Source organism: Botryllus schlosseri, chromosome 9, assembly GCF_051294905.1.
Source record: "Botryllus schlosseri isolate E-star chromosome 9, Bs_hap1, whole genome shotgun sequence".
Classification (NCBI taxonomy): Eukaryota; Metazoa; Chordata; class Ascidiacea; order Stolidobranchia; family Styelidae; genus Botryllus; species Botryllus schlosseri.
This window is the reverse complement of record NC_137244.1, coordinates 25889383-25904161: the sequence shown is the minus strand read 5'-3', so window position 1 is coordinate 25904161 and position 14779 is coordinate 25889383. Positions and strand designations below refer to the sequence as shown.

General features: G+C 37.4%; 1 protein-coding gene across 1 annotated transcript in view; it reads left to right on the top strand.

The window, feature by feature from the left end:
* The window catches only part of LOC145445771 (dynein axonemal heavy chain 6-like), a 71257-nt gene that overhangs the window by 15733 nt on the left and 40745 nt on the right, over nt 1–14779 (top strand). The window contains exons 20-33 of the mRNA XM_080323905.1: nt 882–1031; nt 2336–2464; nt 3617–3772; nt 4061–4162; nt 4237–4327; nt 7348–7478; nt 7660–7872; nt 9265–9428; nt 9889–10063; nt 10561–10750; nt 11665–11801; nt 12181–12402; nt 13470–13673; nt 13746–13891. Of these exons, the coding sequence (XP_080180031.1) occupies nt 882–1031; nt 2336–2464; nt 3617–3772; nt 4061–4162; nt 4237–4327; nt 7348–7478; nt 7660–7872; nt 9265–9428; nt 9889–10063; nt 10561–10750; nt 11665–11801; nt 12181–12402; nt 13470–13673; nt 13746–13891 (2210 nt within the window). The remainder of the gene's footprint in view (nt 1–881; nt 1032–2335; nt 2465–3616; nt 3773–4060; nt 4163–4236; nt 4328–7347; nt 7479–7659; nt 7873–9264; nt 9429–9888; nt 10064–10560; nt 10751–11664; nt 11802–12180; nt 12403–13469; nt 13674–13745; nt 13892–14779) is intronic.

Here is a 14779-nt window from a genome sequence, read left to right as displayed (position 1 = left end):
CTGTAGCAATGCGGCTATAGGCTAGAATTGAACCAAATTTGGTGTGTAGTCTTACACTAGGTAACCTAAAAATTTTATCAAGCAGCCAGTACAATTTGAGAAAAATAGTCATTTTTAAATATCCCTACTGATTATATTGTTAGGTTGCCTAAAAAAGGCTGCACAACAAATTTGGCTCCATTCCAACCAGTAGAAGTTCGGGCAGAGCCAATTGACATTTTTGAATATACAATGAAAAGATTAAAAAAAACTTCAAATTTTACTGTCAATTCCATGAAATTGTTGAGTTGTCTGCAAAAACGATGCAGCATAAATTTTAAGCAATTCGAACCCGTAGAAGCAAAGTTATTGGAGTTTCCGGGATTACCCACCGTCAATGCTATTTTTGCAGATCCAAAACTTTCAACTGCAATAACTTCGCTTCTACCGGTTGAAACTGAAAAATAAATTGCTCTGCAATGTTCTTTTAGGCAGCTTAACAATTTCATGGGGTTGGCAATAAACTTTGAAAAACAGAATTGAAGTTATTGGAGTAGTAAATTTTGGATTTGAAAAATGTAGCATTTACGGCAGTAACTACTATGATTTGAAATCCAAAAATTTAAACCTTGATAACTTCGCTTCTATGGGTTGAAATTGAGCCAAATTTGTTGGGTATCGTTTTTTCAGACAACCCAACAACGGGGTAGCCAATAACAGTTGAAAAATTTTTGTATGTGTATTTATTGAATAAATCAGTTGAATAGTGTATTCATATTGAAATGAACCCGAATATTCATTTCAATATGAGTATACTACTCAACTGTATGTTGAAGTTCTGTGCCTCCAACAAGCTCTGAATACTTTAAATTTCTTGTTGTAACCGTTTTGTCTTGTTGCAGACTTTAAGGCCGTCCATACACAGCGTTAGAAACGCCATCGACAAATCTGTGTCGGAACGCGATGCAAATATTGACAAGTTCTGCAACCACATGGACAAAGACATCGCGGAACTCGGCAAAGAAGTCAAATCTGTCAAGGAAGAGAGTCAGGTGAGCTGTAGCTCCTCTCATAGCAGAATTGGGCAACTAGATAATTGTAATGATGATAATGTAATTGTAATCTAATTTGTAAAATGTTTGTATGCTATAATTTTAATTCAAATCTAATATCTGGTTTTCCTTTAAATGCTGCAGGAGAACTGTATAGTAGGGGTCTTCTAAATTGACTTTTTTTCTCAAATCGTATTGGCTGCTTGATAAAATTGATAGGTTACCTAGTTTAAGCCTACACACCAAATTTGGTTCAATTCCAACCAGTAGCCGCATTGCTTCAGGACAAGGAAGTTTCTATTTATTATATAAATGTAAATAACAAAAATTTGAAAATTTTCTGTTCACCCCATGAAAGTGTTAGGTTGACTATAGAAACGATGTTCACCAAATTTGGTTCAATTCCAACCAGTGGAAGCGAAGTTATTGCCATCGAAAAATTTAGATTATGAATAAAATAGTATTTACGGTGACCAATTGTTCAATTATTTATTATAGGTGTGCCCACCGTAAATACTATTTTGTTCAACTCCAAATTTTTCGACGGTAATAACTACGCTTCCACTGGTTGGAATTGAACCAAATTTGGTGCGTGGCGAGATAGCGCAGTGGTATAATCTGCGGCTGCAACACCAATGGGTGCGGGTTCAAGTCCGAACGAGGTCGACTTCCGAATTCCGATACCTGAGTGTTGGAGGTTTACCTAGGCTCCTCCTCGCCACCTCATCCGCGTCAGCGGTGTCTTACAAAAGCCTAGAGGTGGGCCGTGCTATAGGTCGGCAGATACAGAAAATAAGAAGAGTATCGGCCAGGTGTAAAGGACCATAGTAGTCAACAAACACCATGAATACTCAAATGCGTAGGCCTAAATTAGGTAACCTAACAATTTTATCAAGCAGCCAGTACGATTTGAGAAAAAAGTCATTTTTGAAGACCCCTACTGTATAGTACAGAACGAGCCGAGCTTGCTGTAAAGACATTTACTATTCCCATGCTCATAAGAACGAATTATCATTTGATAATAACGGAAGTGGGTTCAACGTCCGAGTTTTCGCGAATTCTAATTTCAATATAATATGTCAATATATGTGTATAATTCTAATTGCAGGCCTACTCTAATACAGAAAAAGCTTTGTAGCTGTAATCCTAATTCTGATCCAATTTCTAAATTCTGAAAATTAAACTCCAAATCCTAAAATATATACTATGGACTTGATGGAATCCGACTAACATTTTGGGCATTCTCATCTCATATCCGAATTCTGAATAAAGGCTTACTTTCAATCAGTTTCGTTGTGTTGTAGAACCCACAAATTTTGGATGTGAACTCGGATCAAGTCAAGGTGAAGAATATGATCAGCAAGATGATAACGACAATGGACGACCTGCAAGCCAGAGCATTCCAATGCAAGACCTATCAGAAGAAATTCAAGGTATGAGACTTATTTACTGGTCTGATTACTAGGGCGACTTTTTTTACCTAAAAAATCAAAATTTTGACTATTTTGTCCTAAGAAAACTCAATTTTGACCAAAATTTGACCTAACGTATGCAAATTAGGTGTTTCCCCACATAATGTAAGAGTTGTACCACTTATGTTTATTTTTGGCTGTCCTAACGAAGTAGTTTGGCCTGAAAAAAAAACGTTTTTGGCTTGAAAACGGACAAAATTTTGCATGATAAAACTATATTTTAACGAAATCTTGCTCTGTGAAGAATTCCAGTAGTTGCAATGGGTATTATGGTAGAAATAATTAAAACTTGTTGCAGTATAACGAGAGATACTTTCCTACATTTTGGATAGAAAGTGTGTATGTCCTTACTAAGAAGCTTTGCCAAGAATGGAGAAAGAACGTTCAATAGCATCAGTTGTTATCTGACAACACTGAAGTTGTGCGTACACTAGGGCTGTCCAAAATTTGGAAAATCTCAAAAAGTCTCCGTGATTGTGTCTCAATCAAGAGCCGTGGTTATTTGATTACTAGTCTTCTCGCCGTTCTATGGTCGGTGGCACGCCCATTTTTGAGCAGTTACTTTCAAACGCTTTGACCGAAATCTTAACGGCTTTCCTGTAAGCTTCTTTCAGGCTAATTGTTGTTTTTTATCAATAATCTATAGAATCACAATCACGAAGACTTTTTGAGATTTTCCAAATTTTGGACAACCCAAGCGTACACTGCCGGTGACAAACCGTGTTGCTTCATTCTGAAAATGTTGAATACGTTACAAATTTTCATCATGCGCTTTTTGATATAAGAACCATGCAATGCCCAAGCATTCATGCTTCATTTAGGATATTGCGGTACGTTGACCATAACACCATGTCAACCTATATGTATCATTTGACCGTTTATGATTCGCAATAAGCAGACGATGGGCCGTCTACAACGGTTGACCTATAAAGTAGGCTACAAGCTCTAAATTATCAAATGATAAGTTCACCGACAGTGCTAAATCTGCGATTCAAACGGAATACAGAGGTCAAAAAATTTTTGACGTAACGCTACAATTTTGACATGTCAAAAAAAAATCGCCCCACTGATTACGCTTTATCATTATTTGCTGTATTTTTCGATTAATTTTAGGTCGAAGTAGCAAAGTTTGACGATCTCGAAGAGGTCCACGCCGAGTTGAAACTGAAAGAACTGCTGTGGAAATCCCTTGACGAATGGGATGAAATTAACCAGCAGTGGCTCGACGAAGACTTTGATAACATTGACCCTGAAGAACTCAATCAACAGGTGAGATGATTACTATAAATACAACAAAGTTATCGTGACACTTGTGTAAATAGTTTGAAAATACTTGAATGATTGCAATTTCAAATGCATTGATGGTAGTATCGAGGTCCAAGTTTTCATTTACTAGATCCATATAACTATTGTCATACTGTATCACATTTGAATAATAAATTCAATTGTATCTTGAAGTTATGTACCTCCAATTCAAATAGTTCGGTATCTCATTTGTACTTTGCTTCTGTTATGTAACAGAACTTGACTACAAATTGTAATCGTTCCGCATCGCAGGTCGCCAAATACGGAAAATATTCTCACCAATTGGAGAAAGGTCTACCGCCAAACACCGTGGTGCCGAAACTGAAGAAAAAAGTCGACGAGATGCGAGACAAGGTGGGAATAGGATTTTCTGAAAATAGAATACATATTTTTTTATGTTACGAGCCGAACTACAATTTACTTTGCAGTTGCCTGTGATTACCAATCTCCGTAACCCATGTTTGAAGCAAAGGCATTGGGAAAATCTCGAGAGTATTATCGGGCATAAATTTCCAACTGGTAAGCTGGTTTTAACTACATGTTGTTATGAGATAGTAACTTATGTCTAAAGATATTTATATCACCCAAAATACGATTGTACAACATAGTTTAGGTGCACAACAGTAAGATATTACCGAGTGAGCTCATCTTGTTTGCATGAATTGGCTTATAGTTGTAAATAAATAATTCCTATCATACGTTTGTTTGCTAGTTCTTGAACTTTCTTACCAAACTACGTTCATTGTTCAGGGTTGTGCAAAAAATAACTTTTTATACAGATTCCGGGAATTCACTGATTAAATTGTTAGGATGAGTGAAAAAACCGCACAGCAAATTTGGCTCGATTCCAACTGACGTGAATGCACAGGAGTTTGAAATTTTTGATTTTACTATAAAAAACTTTCAAATTTTACTGTCAACCCTATGAAATTGGTAAGTTGTCTGCAGAATCGATGCAGAACAAATTTGACGCAATTCCAACCTGTAGATATGAAGTTTCTTGAATTTTTCATTAATAATTCTGGGATTTCCGACTTAAGCTAATCCATCAAATAGCTCTTTGTTACGCCAATCAAGGAGAATACAACCATACTAAAATAGTCTTATAGCATATTTATGAAATCACTCCTTCACTTTTTACGCAATAGGCTACTTGATAATAGTTGGAAAAATAGGATAAGTTGCAAAATGTTGCAATCAGACATGGGGTAATCGCGTTTAGTAATCGTAATCGATTACGACGATTACAGCATTTTCAAGTAATCGTAATCGCAATCGATTACATTCGAAAAAATTCCGAAGTAATCGTAATCGTAATCAACTACTTCCCATATCTAATCGATTTTTTTTGTGAAAGAACGATTACTTTTTATTTGTACAAGGACTATGAAATGAACTGAATACTCGTGAACAAGGAAGAGATGTTATACCAGTTACGTGATAGCACAAACGTCTTATTTTCAAATGCCATTGCTCATTATTACGTCAGAAGTAGCCTATTAGCTTTGCTAGTCATTGCGTAACAAGTATCCACAGTAAATAGATATTCGATGTACGTACATTACTGTGATTGTAAGAACACCCGCTGTGCTGTTTATCAGCTTATCAACACGTTCCACACGCCATACAGTACATTGCAGCAGGATAATTAATCACCACTTGCCTAGTTTAAAATACTAACTTGTGTATTGATGTTTGGTTATGCTTAGTTAGACGCAGTCTGACCGTTACTGATTGGCGAGCAGTAGGCCCATGTAGTACGTATGTACACCGGACATCAACAGCTACTGTTTAATATCATAACCGAGCGGTTTTTGCCGTTTTTCGTAACGGCCGCTTGCAGTACATTATCTGTATTAAGTTGAAGGCAGAGTTTTATGTTCTCTTCATCTTATTCTCATATGACTCTACTTGAAACGGGCGCCAATCGTTATTTCACTATCCTTTACTCAACACAGGGACCTGCCGTCATTGCCATGGGCTTATATATCATGTTAGCGTGGGATATAGCTAGAATCAGAACCAAAACCGCAATTTGTCTCCCAGTCCAAACGTTGGTCTTTGGCCCCCATAGGGTGATATTTTCAAGTTGAAGACTGAATGCCGTCAATAACATTGGTAATCGCATTATATTATTATCAATTTTTAATCCTCTCTCTGCCTTCGATGGTCAGATTTACGTCTGGTATCTTGTTATAATTAATTTGGTGTATGTTGTTAATTCATGGCATTCGGTCTGCTATATAATCAAAAGATATTGTTGTATCCAAAACGTAGCAGACTAAAAGCAGACTTTCGTTAGACGCACACACAAATTGTCATGTCTTTAATGCTCTGTGGGTGCCCAGGAGTGGCATTTGCATTGTGGGCTCAGATTGGAAGGACCAGACTATTAGTCACGCCCACCCAGCGCGGCGATTGACAATGGGCACATACCCTAGGTTTGGGCCAAGGTCTTTCTTTAGTAGCACACTTCGTGAAGTCGCGTGTTGGTCGAAACTGCATACCGTATGTCTTTGGTGTGTCGTGGCACGTTATTGATTGGAACCTAAAACCCTATTACTATAACTTAGGGTTGCTTTTAAAACAAAAATCAATTTAAAGCAAACATGTTTAAAAGACGGCCATTGTTTAAAACATGTTTTTTATTGTTTCGTTTTAAGCAATGACGTCACGAATGTGAATTGACATTGACAATTGTAAATATAGGGTAAACATAGCTTCTTTGACAAAATATCTTTAATATAACTGTTGAACCGACTATTTTGTATGTCGGCTAAATCGAGCGGCAATTGTCCGTAGGCTCGTACAACATGTTTTTTCGAAAGCATTAAACAAATATGGCATAATTTTACAACTTGAAAAAACGCAATTTTCAAGTTAATTAAATCTCTCGAAAATACTCTACAATTTATGTTGGTTTACGAAATACTTTTCAGTCCCTTTCGAGCTCGATCGCCACCCTATTGGGAAATTTGGGGTACGGCAGTCATGGGCCTGGCAAGAATGCAAATCGCTGGGTGCGATTAATCGTCCATTATAAAAATGGGCAATATGTACATTTTGACGTAACAAGCAAATGACGCATCTTTTTTAAGGAAGTTTGTCATCTCATTAGGCCTTCTCAGCGCAATCCATATATTGTCTTCCTATATAATCTCTAAGATGCAAAATAAATGTAATAGTGAGTAATCGTGATTACTTTTCCAATGTAATCGTAATCGACTACTTGCTGATTTTGCTGTAATCGTAATCTTAATCGTAATCGCGTCATTCGGAAGTAATCGTAATCGCAATCTATTACATTCATCGAGTAATCACCCCATGTCTGGTTGCAATATACAATTCCTACAGACAGCTTACAGACTACATAAATTAAGTATTAAAGCTGCCGAAAGCTGTAAAATAAGTTGCAACAACATGCCCTACTGATAAGATAATGGGAATATCACAAATCCGCAATCTTCATCCTGTATATGCATCTTCCAGTGTACAGTTTTCTGCGAAAAATACCCTAATTGATTCCTATTCTAATCTAGGTCAAGATGAGGAAGACAAGCTCTGCATTCGTCTACTCAACGAATGGGAAGCCTTTGATTTTGCGGAACAGATCGAAGAAGCTTCCGGGCAGGCGTCGGGAGAAGCGTCTCTGGAGACTATGCTGAAAAAGGTATGTTGGGAGAGTGTCTGTGCCAAGACTTTTACAAACTGGTCGATTTTCAAAATGTGCAACTAAAACTTGAACTATAGCTACTAGCTTTTCAAAATACGCAACTAGAACTAGAACTACTCACTTTTCAAAGCATGATATAAATTTCTGAAGCTATAACGAGACAAAATCATAATTTAAGGTCGAAGATTCCTGGAAAGCCACGGAATTTGTGGTCCTGCCGCACAGAGATTCCAAAGACGTGTTCATCCTGGGCGGCACGGACGACATTCAAGTCCAGCTTGACGACAGCAGGGTCTCCATATCGACTATATCCACGTCGAGGTACGTGGGGCCGATTGAGAGCAGGGTCGAAGATTGGCAGAAACAACTCAACCTCATGAACGACACCCTGGTAAGCTTATTCTCGCAAAATGTATTGTACAATAAAATCATACTTATCATGGTACATGTGTACCAGGGTTGTAATGACTCGACTCGAGTCACGATTTTTTGGTGACTCGACTTCACTCGAGTCATTTTTTTCAAATGCGTAAAATGACTCGACTCGAGTAAATTTGTGTATTGATTTGACTTGAATTCGAGTCATTGTGCGTGACTCGAACCAAGTCATATGACTCGAGACCAGGACGGCCAAAACAGACATTTTGTCGTAGACTCAAATAATAGTAAAGTCGCTGCATGATTTATATTTCGTCTATCAGTCCTGATACTTGGATAATAGTGCCAGAAACTGGCGAATTGAAAATGACTCGACTTGACTCGAGTCAAGACTATAAAAGTGAGATCGACTCGTGACTCGGAAGCGTGGGACTTGGTTACAACCCTGACATGTACCAGCTAAAAATAGTAAATTGAGCTTAAGCGATCTCTACGCCTCGATTATTCGAAATTTTAAACCAGTGACGTCATATTTTGTGATACGATTGTTGACACGCAATTTTCTTTCCCATTCTCTACTAGCTGCTGACGATTACCGCTGACGAGTGTCAGCCGGCAATATTTGGGTTTATTTCAATATGAATAATTGAATATATTACTCATTTATCTAGTCTCATCCTTGTGGTTGTTAGTGCAGATAGACTTACTAATAATATAGGCTGTCCTTCAAGAGAAAATGCAACTTGATTTTAAATTTAAAAGTTACCAAAACTGTAGAGTAGCCCCAATTTGCAAAAAACTATTGGCATTTCCTGATGCACCCTAGACTCGTTCTTTCCCTCCACGCAATTTTTTTTTGTTGGCCAGTGAATTGGTAGTTATTTTCCTCCGTGAATTCACTACTGTGCTTCCAACTCACGCTACCATGTAAAAATTTGGATTATGAGTAAAATAGTATTTACGGTGACCAGTTCTTCAATTATTTATTATAGTGGTGCCCATCGTAAATGTTATTTTATTCAAATCCAAATTTTTCGACGGCAATAACTCCGCTTCCACTGGTTGGAATTGAGCCAAATTTGGTGAACATCGTTTCTATAGACAACCTAACACTTTGGTGGGGTGAACAGAAAATTTTCAAATGTTTTGTTATTTTTTTTATATAGCAATGCGGCTACTGGTTGGAATTGAACCAAATTTGGTGTGTAGGCTTAAATTAGGTAACCTAACAATTTTATCAAGTAGCCAGTACGATTTGAGAAAAAATTTCATTTTTGAAGACCCATAATGCACATCATGCACTCATGGTATGCATATGCACGGATCGTGTGTATGTATATCATGAGTTGGTGTATATGAACTGCAAAACATCAAGGACAAAAACATACAACGTCCTATTATTCAGGACGAATGGCTCACTTGCCAACGAAACTGGCTTTACCTGGAATCCATCTTCAGCGCGCCGGACATCCAAAGGCAGCTGCCGGCGGAGGCTAAAATGTTCATGACTGTCGACAAGTCTTGGAAGGAAATCATGAGAAAAGTCAACCGGCTGCCTAACGCTCTCAGGTTGGATAACTAGGAAGTATTCAGCTTTTCTAAATGAGATTATAGAAAAAACCTTTGAAATTGTATTAACTTCTGACTTGAAAAGAAATGGAACTAAAATCAACCTCATTTCATATGAAACCAGAGTTGTTCATGGAAAACAGAAATTTCATAAGAATTAAATTAGAGCGTAGAAACATTTCACAAATTCAATTGGAATTAGATTAACTGCGTCTCGCTGTAATTATACAATTCCAGTTGTCTGAGTCAAGAACTTTTTCAAGTCAATTACAAGTCAATTTTGCATACTGAATGCATAACAATCAATCATCAAATATGAACTGTCAGGAATTAACGAAACAATCACAACATATAATTTTAATGATCTTCATTGGATAATAATAATTGATGAAATTTCATTATGGTGACCGTGTTAGCATTAGAATCTATCTGTAGTAATGGATCAAGGTCCTAATTTCAGAGCTGCGACACAACCAGGCCTGCTTGAGCAGTTCCAGAACAACAACGCATTGCTCGATCAAATCCAGAAGTGCCTCGAAGCGTATTTGGAGTCGAAACGAGCCGTATTTCCCAGATTCTATTTCTTGTCCAACGACGAATTATTGGAAATCCTGGCTCAGACCAGAAACCCACAGGTAACACCGCCAGCATTGCGTTGAATTGCGTTAATGGATGGAATGTTCTTTAAAACTGTTACTTTTATCAAAACATCCTTTGCAAGTATACAATTGAATAATATATTGATATTGAAATGAACCCAAATATTTTCGGCTGACCCATTGTGGCCAATGGCAGAATTTATGGCCTTTGCCTATTGTGAATCAAGCTTCAGGGAACTTAAGAACTATGAAATTTGCATTGTAACAATGTCAACAATCAACTTTGAAGCATACGGTATAATGATAGCAACACACATAAAAATGACAGATAACACTGGTATAAAAAAATTCGAATAATTGAGGCCTAAGCTATATGTTCGCGTTGAATATTCCATTTTTTATGCCATTTTTTGTGATACACGAAGTTCATTCCAATTCCCTGCTAGTCTACCCCTGAAGAGTGTCAGCCGAAAATATTCGGGTTCATTTCAATATGAATATGTTACTCAATTGTAAATATGTTTGTATAACAGGCAGTGCAACCTCACCTTCGGAAATGCTTCGACGCCATTGCCCTTCTGGAATTCGGGACGGTGTCCGCCCCTGCCACAGATGGCAAGGGTACGCCTAGTGGTGAGAAGCCGGAAGTACAAATCACAAACGATATTCTGGCGATGATTTCGCCTGAAAAGGAAATTGTCGGGCTCGGAAAAGGCTTAAAAGGTACTGCGGTGCATCCCATTCTATTTTTGTAGTAGTTCTTGTAGTTGATCTATTTCTTACAGCTAACAGGTGCCCAGATGCAGCTTTTCAAATTCCTAATACTTTCATATTGCTATGTTTTTTGTGTTTTATTATCTTCCTACCAGAACAGTTATATTTTTGTTAGTTGATCTAAAGTTGTGAAATAGGATTCTCTTGGCCTGGTTATATCGAGTTTCGATCTGTGCCATGCTATTTTTTATCATATTTCCTGCAATTGCATTTTTGTTATGTACGGCATGTTACTGATTAACAAGGTTGAAAAAATTAACATTCTCTCTCCCTCTCAGCAGAAGTAAAAGTAATCATTAGGGCGATGATTTTGACCTAAGAAATCTAAATTTCGATATTTTTTTACCTCGAAAAACTATATTTTGACAGTTTTGCCACCATGTATGTAAATTAGGTATATTCGCACATAACGTTCGAATTTTACTATTTATATTCATTTCTGATTGGAACCGTCTTTCCTTCAGAAGAAGATTTTCCTGAAAAAACTTTTTCAACTCAAAAACTGACAAATTTTTACAAGAAAAAAACATATTTTAACGAAATCTGGACCTCTAATGAATTCCAGTAGGTTCATCACGCATTATGATAACAATAATTGAAATTTGTTGAAAAAAATTTGACTTTGTAAACAGTTTTGACAGTTTTTTGACCTAACGCTACAATTTTGACAAAATTGTGACTCAGTTTTCATCCGAGTACGATCGAAATCAGCTCACTTGAAAATAAAAAGTTGGAGATTTGAAAAAGTCTTTTGGAATGATCCGCATATATTTATAAATTTACGCCACACAAACTTACGCGTAGTGAGGCCTGATGGTATGCCTTTTGTTTGCGGGCGATAACGTGGTTCGATCGATTCGCAGCGCGCGGTAACGTTGAAGACTGGCTCGGAAAGGTTGAGGAGGCGATGGTCTCGAATTTGAGAAAATTAACGAAAATCTCGATGGCCGATTACGTGCAAAGACCGAGAGAGGAATGGTGCGTTCTACATGCCTCTCAGGTAAGACGTGAGTTAACTTGAGACATAACATGACCTTGCTTCACAGGTCAAATTGACAAATATCCTCCGCACAAATTGCTTTTCTATGTGTTACTTTGGTTGAAGTAATCAAAACAGTTACAGACACCACCCCGGATTAAAAATACCAAAATGAGTAGCTTAAAAAAGTGGTCAGTACAGGAGTAATCCTGCTTTTTGAAGTATTTAAACTGCTCTTGTCTACTTTGCTGCTTGTACTACTTCTACTTCAGCATTTTTGGCTAAACTACTCTTAGAATACTTACTTTTTTCGTTGACCGTTACTTGTTAAATTCTATTCAATCTTTCATAGAAGCAAATGTGCTTTGCCAGTTGCCATCATTACTATTAATATTCTCAGGTTATCTTGACCGTTTCCCAAACGATGTGGTGCAAAGAAGTTGACGTAGTTTTGGAGAGCGAAGACGTCGACGCAAGCTTGAGAGAATTCGAACAGACGTGCTTCACGAGACTCAACAATCTCGCCGCTCTGGTTCGGACCAACATTTCGAAACTGCACAGAAATATCCTGGGAGCGCTGATTACGATCGATGTGCACGCCAGAGATATTATCACAGATATGGTATGGTCTCAAGTTTAATGCCAATGTTTATTGACTCTTCAACATAGAGAACTACAATCGAATAATATATTCATATTGAAATAATCCACCTTACAGTAATTCATTGTGTTTCTGTAAACTTTCTTTCCCCCAAAATAAACGTATCTCACTGGAGCTATAGATTGAAATATATTCTAAAAAGTTTGGCCCTGATCACTGTAAATATTGGTACGTTTCGTGTTTTACATATAACGACGAAGTGGTTCGAAAAAAAGTAATTGAGGACCTATTAGTTATCGCAATGAGCTTGAATATGCCTGTGTTGAGTGTACGATTGGTTAACTTATCATAACATTGAATATTTTGAATATTTATGCCCATGACGTCATATTTGGCGATAAGACTGATGATATATATCCAGTTCTTTTGAATTCTACTTTAGTTGCCGACGATTACCTCTGACGAGTGTCAGCCGAAATTATTGGGGTTGATTTCAATATGAATATGTTATTAAATTTCGATTAACTATGTCACGAAAACAAGGTAAATTTCAACTTCGATAGTAGGTGCTGCTGAAAATAAGAAAAAAGTCAACACATGTATATTCCTGTCTGAAATTACAATTGAATATGCATGTGTAGTTGTGTGTACTATAATTTGCCGTAATTATGTCTTGAGAACGATGTAAATATGAACTTCGAATGGCATGTGCGGCTGAGAGTCAAATATTCAACAATTGAATCGTCGCAGTGGAATCAAAGTGACTTATGTGTCCAGTTTTCAAATTTTGAAGGTTAATTTTTAAAACTTGAAAAAAGTCAAGTTTTTGAGAAATTTTCAATTTATTTCGGCCTTGTCTTGGCCATGGTTATGTCTGTTTCATTAATTCAAGGTTAATCAGGGCCAATAAATGGCTGGAAAAAGATGAAAACATTAAGTAAAGTCAATTTTCTCAAAATGTGTAAAATGGACATAAGTCACTATGATTCCACTGCGACGAAATATGTCAATATGTGTAAAATATAAATATGTCTAATTTTGAATATCCATCTCTTGAAAACGATTAAAATCTCAATTGCGAATGGCAGGTTCGGATGAAAGTCGAAAACTCAACCAGCTTTGAATGGCTCCGACAACTCCGATATTATTGGGACACAGAAATTGACGACTGCGTCGTGAGATGCGCCAATTCCAGATACGTTTACGGATATGAATATCTTGGCGCATGCCCCAGGCTTGTAATCACGCCACTGACCGACAGATGTTACTTGTGCCTGATGGGTGCACTACAGGTACGGTGGTACTTGCCCAAGTTGCTTTGCTATGGAACGCTATTTTGCAATGATACGTTTCATTTTTTACAGCTCGACCTTGGCGGGGCACCCGCTGGGCCGGCCGGAACTGGCAAGACTGAGACCACGAAAGATTTGGCGAAAGCTCTCGCCAAGCAGTGCGTCGTTTTCAACTGCTCCGAAGGTCTGGACTTCAAGATTATGGGACGCTTTTTCAGGTAATATTATCTGCCAACCAACAAGACATAGATGTTATTCCAGCCTTGATTCATTGCAACATAGCGGAATCTACGAGTCGCCATACGAATAGGAATGGATGTAGGTGAATATGAATGAAAGGGCTATCTCATGGTGTTTCTTACGGCATATCTGGTAACTGGATATTACACCACATTGATTGTAATCACTAAAAGCATATGTGATACACATAATAACATAGTAAAAGTTATCAAGAGTAAAATTTTTGTAATCCATTACTAGGAAGAGGTCATTTTAATTAATCTAATATACTCTGGAAGCTTATGGAAAACAACCAATCGACACCAAGCGCAATATTGATATTGATAAAACTGCATATCCTCAAATAAAGCGTAAATTCATCAGTGGTCAGTCGGTTCACGTACCTCCAAATTTACATTTTCATATGTAATATAGGAAGAGCTTCTTGGATTTACATCACTTCCGTATACGATTGAATAGTATATTCATATTGAAATGAACCCAAATATTTTTGGCCGACACTTGTCAGATGTAATCGTCAGCAACTAGTAGAGAATTGGAAAGAACGTTGTATATCAACAATCATATCACAAAATATGATGTCACCAGCATGAAATTTCGAATCCGAGAGCGTTGAATGTACTATTTTTAAATGATAGACGGACTCTTTTTGTTGACGCAGCCTTGGCAGGACTGTACGAAGGTATTGGCCTGAATATGGCAAAGGCATCATCTATATATCGGCGGCGGCCATAAATTCTGCCATTGGCAAATATCTATTGGAGAATCCCAATTGTGCGAAAAATTATCGAGACGATAGATTTCGTGTTGTTGGGAGGGGCTGTTCACACTTTCATTTGTATGCCTTGGAGTCGACATTCATCAAA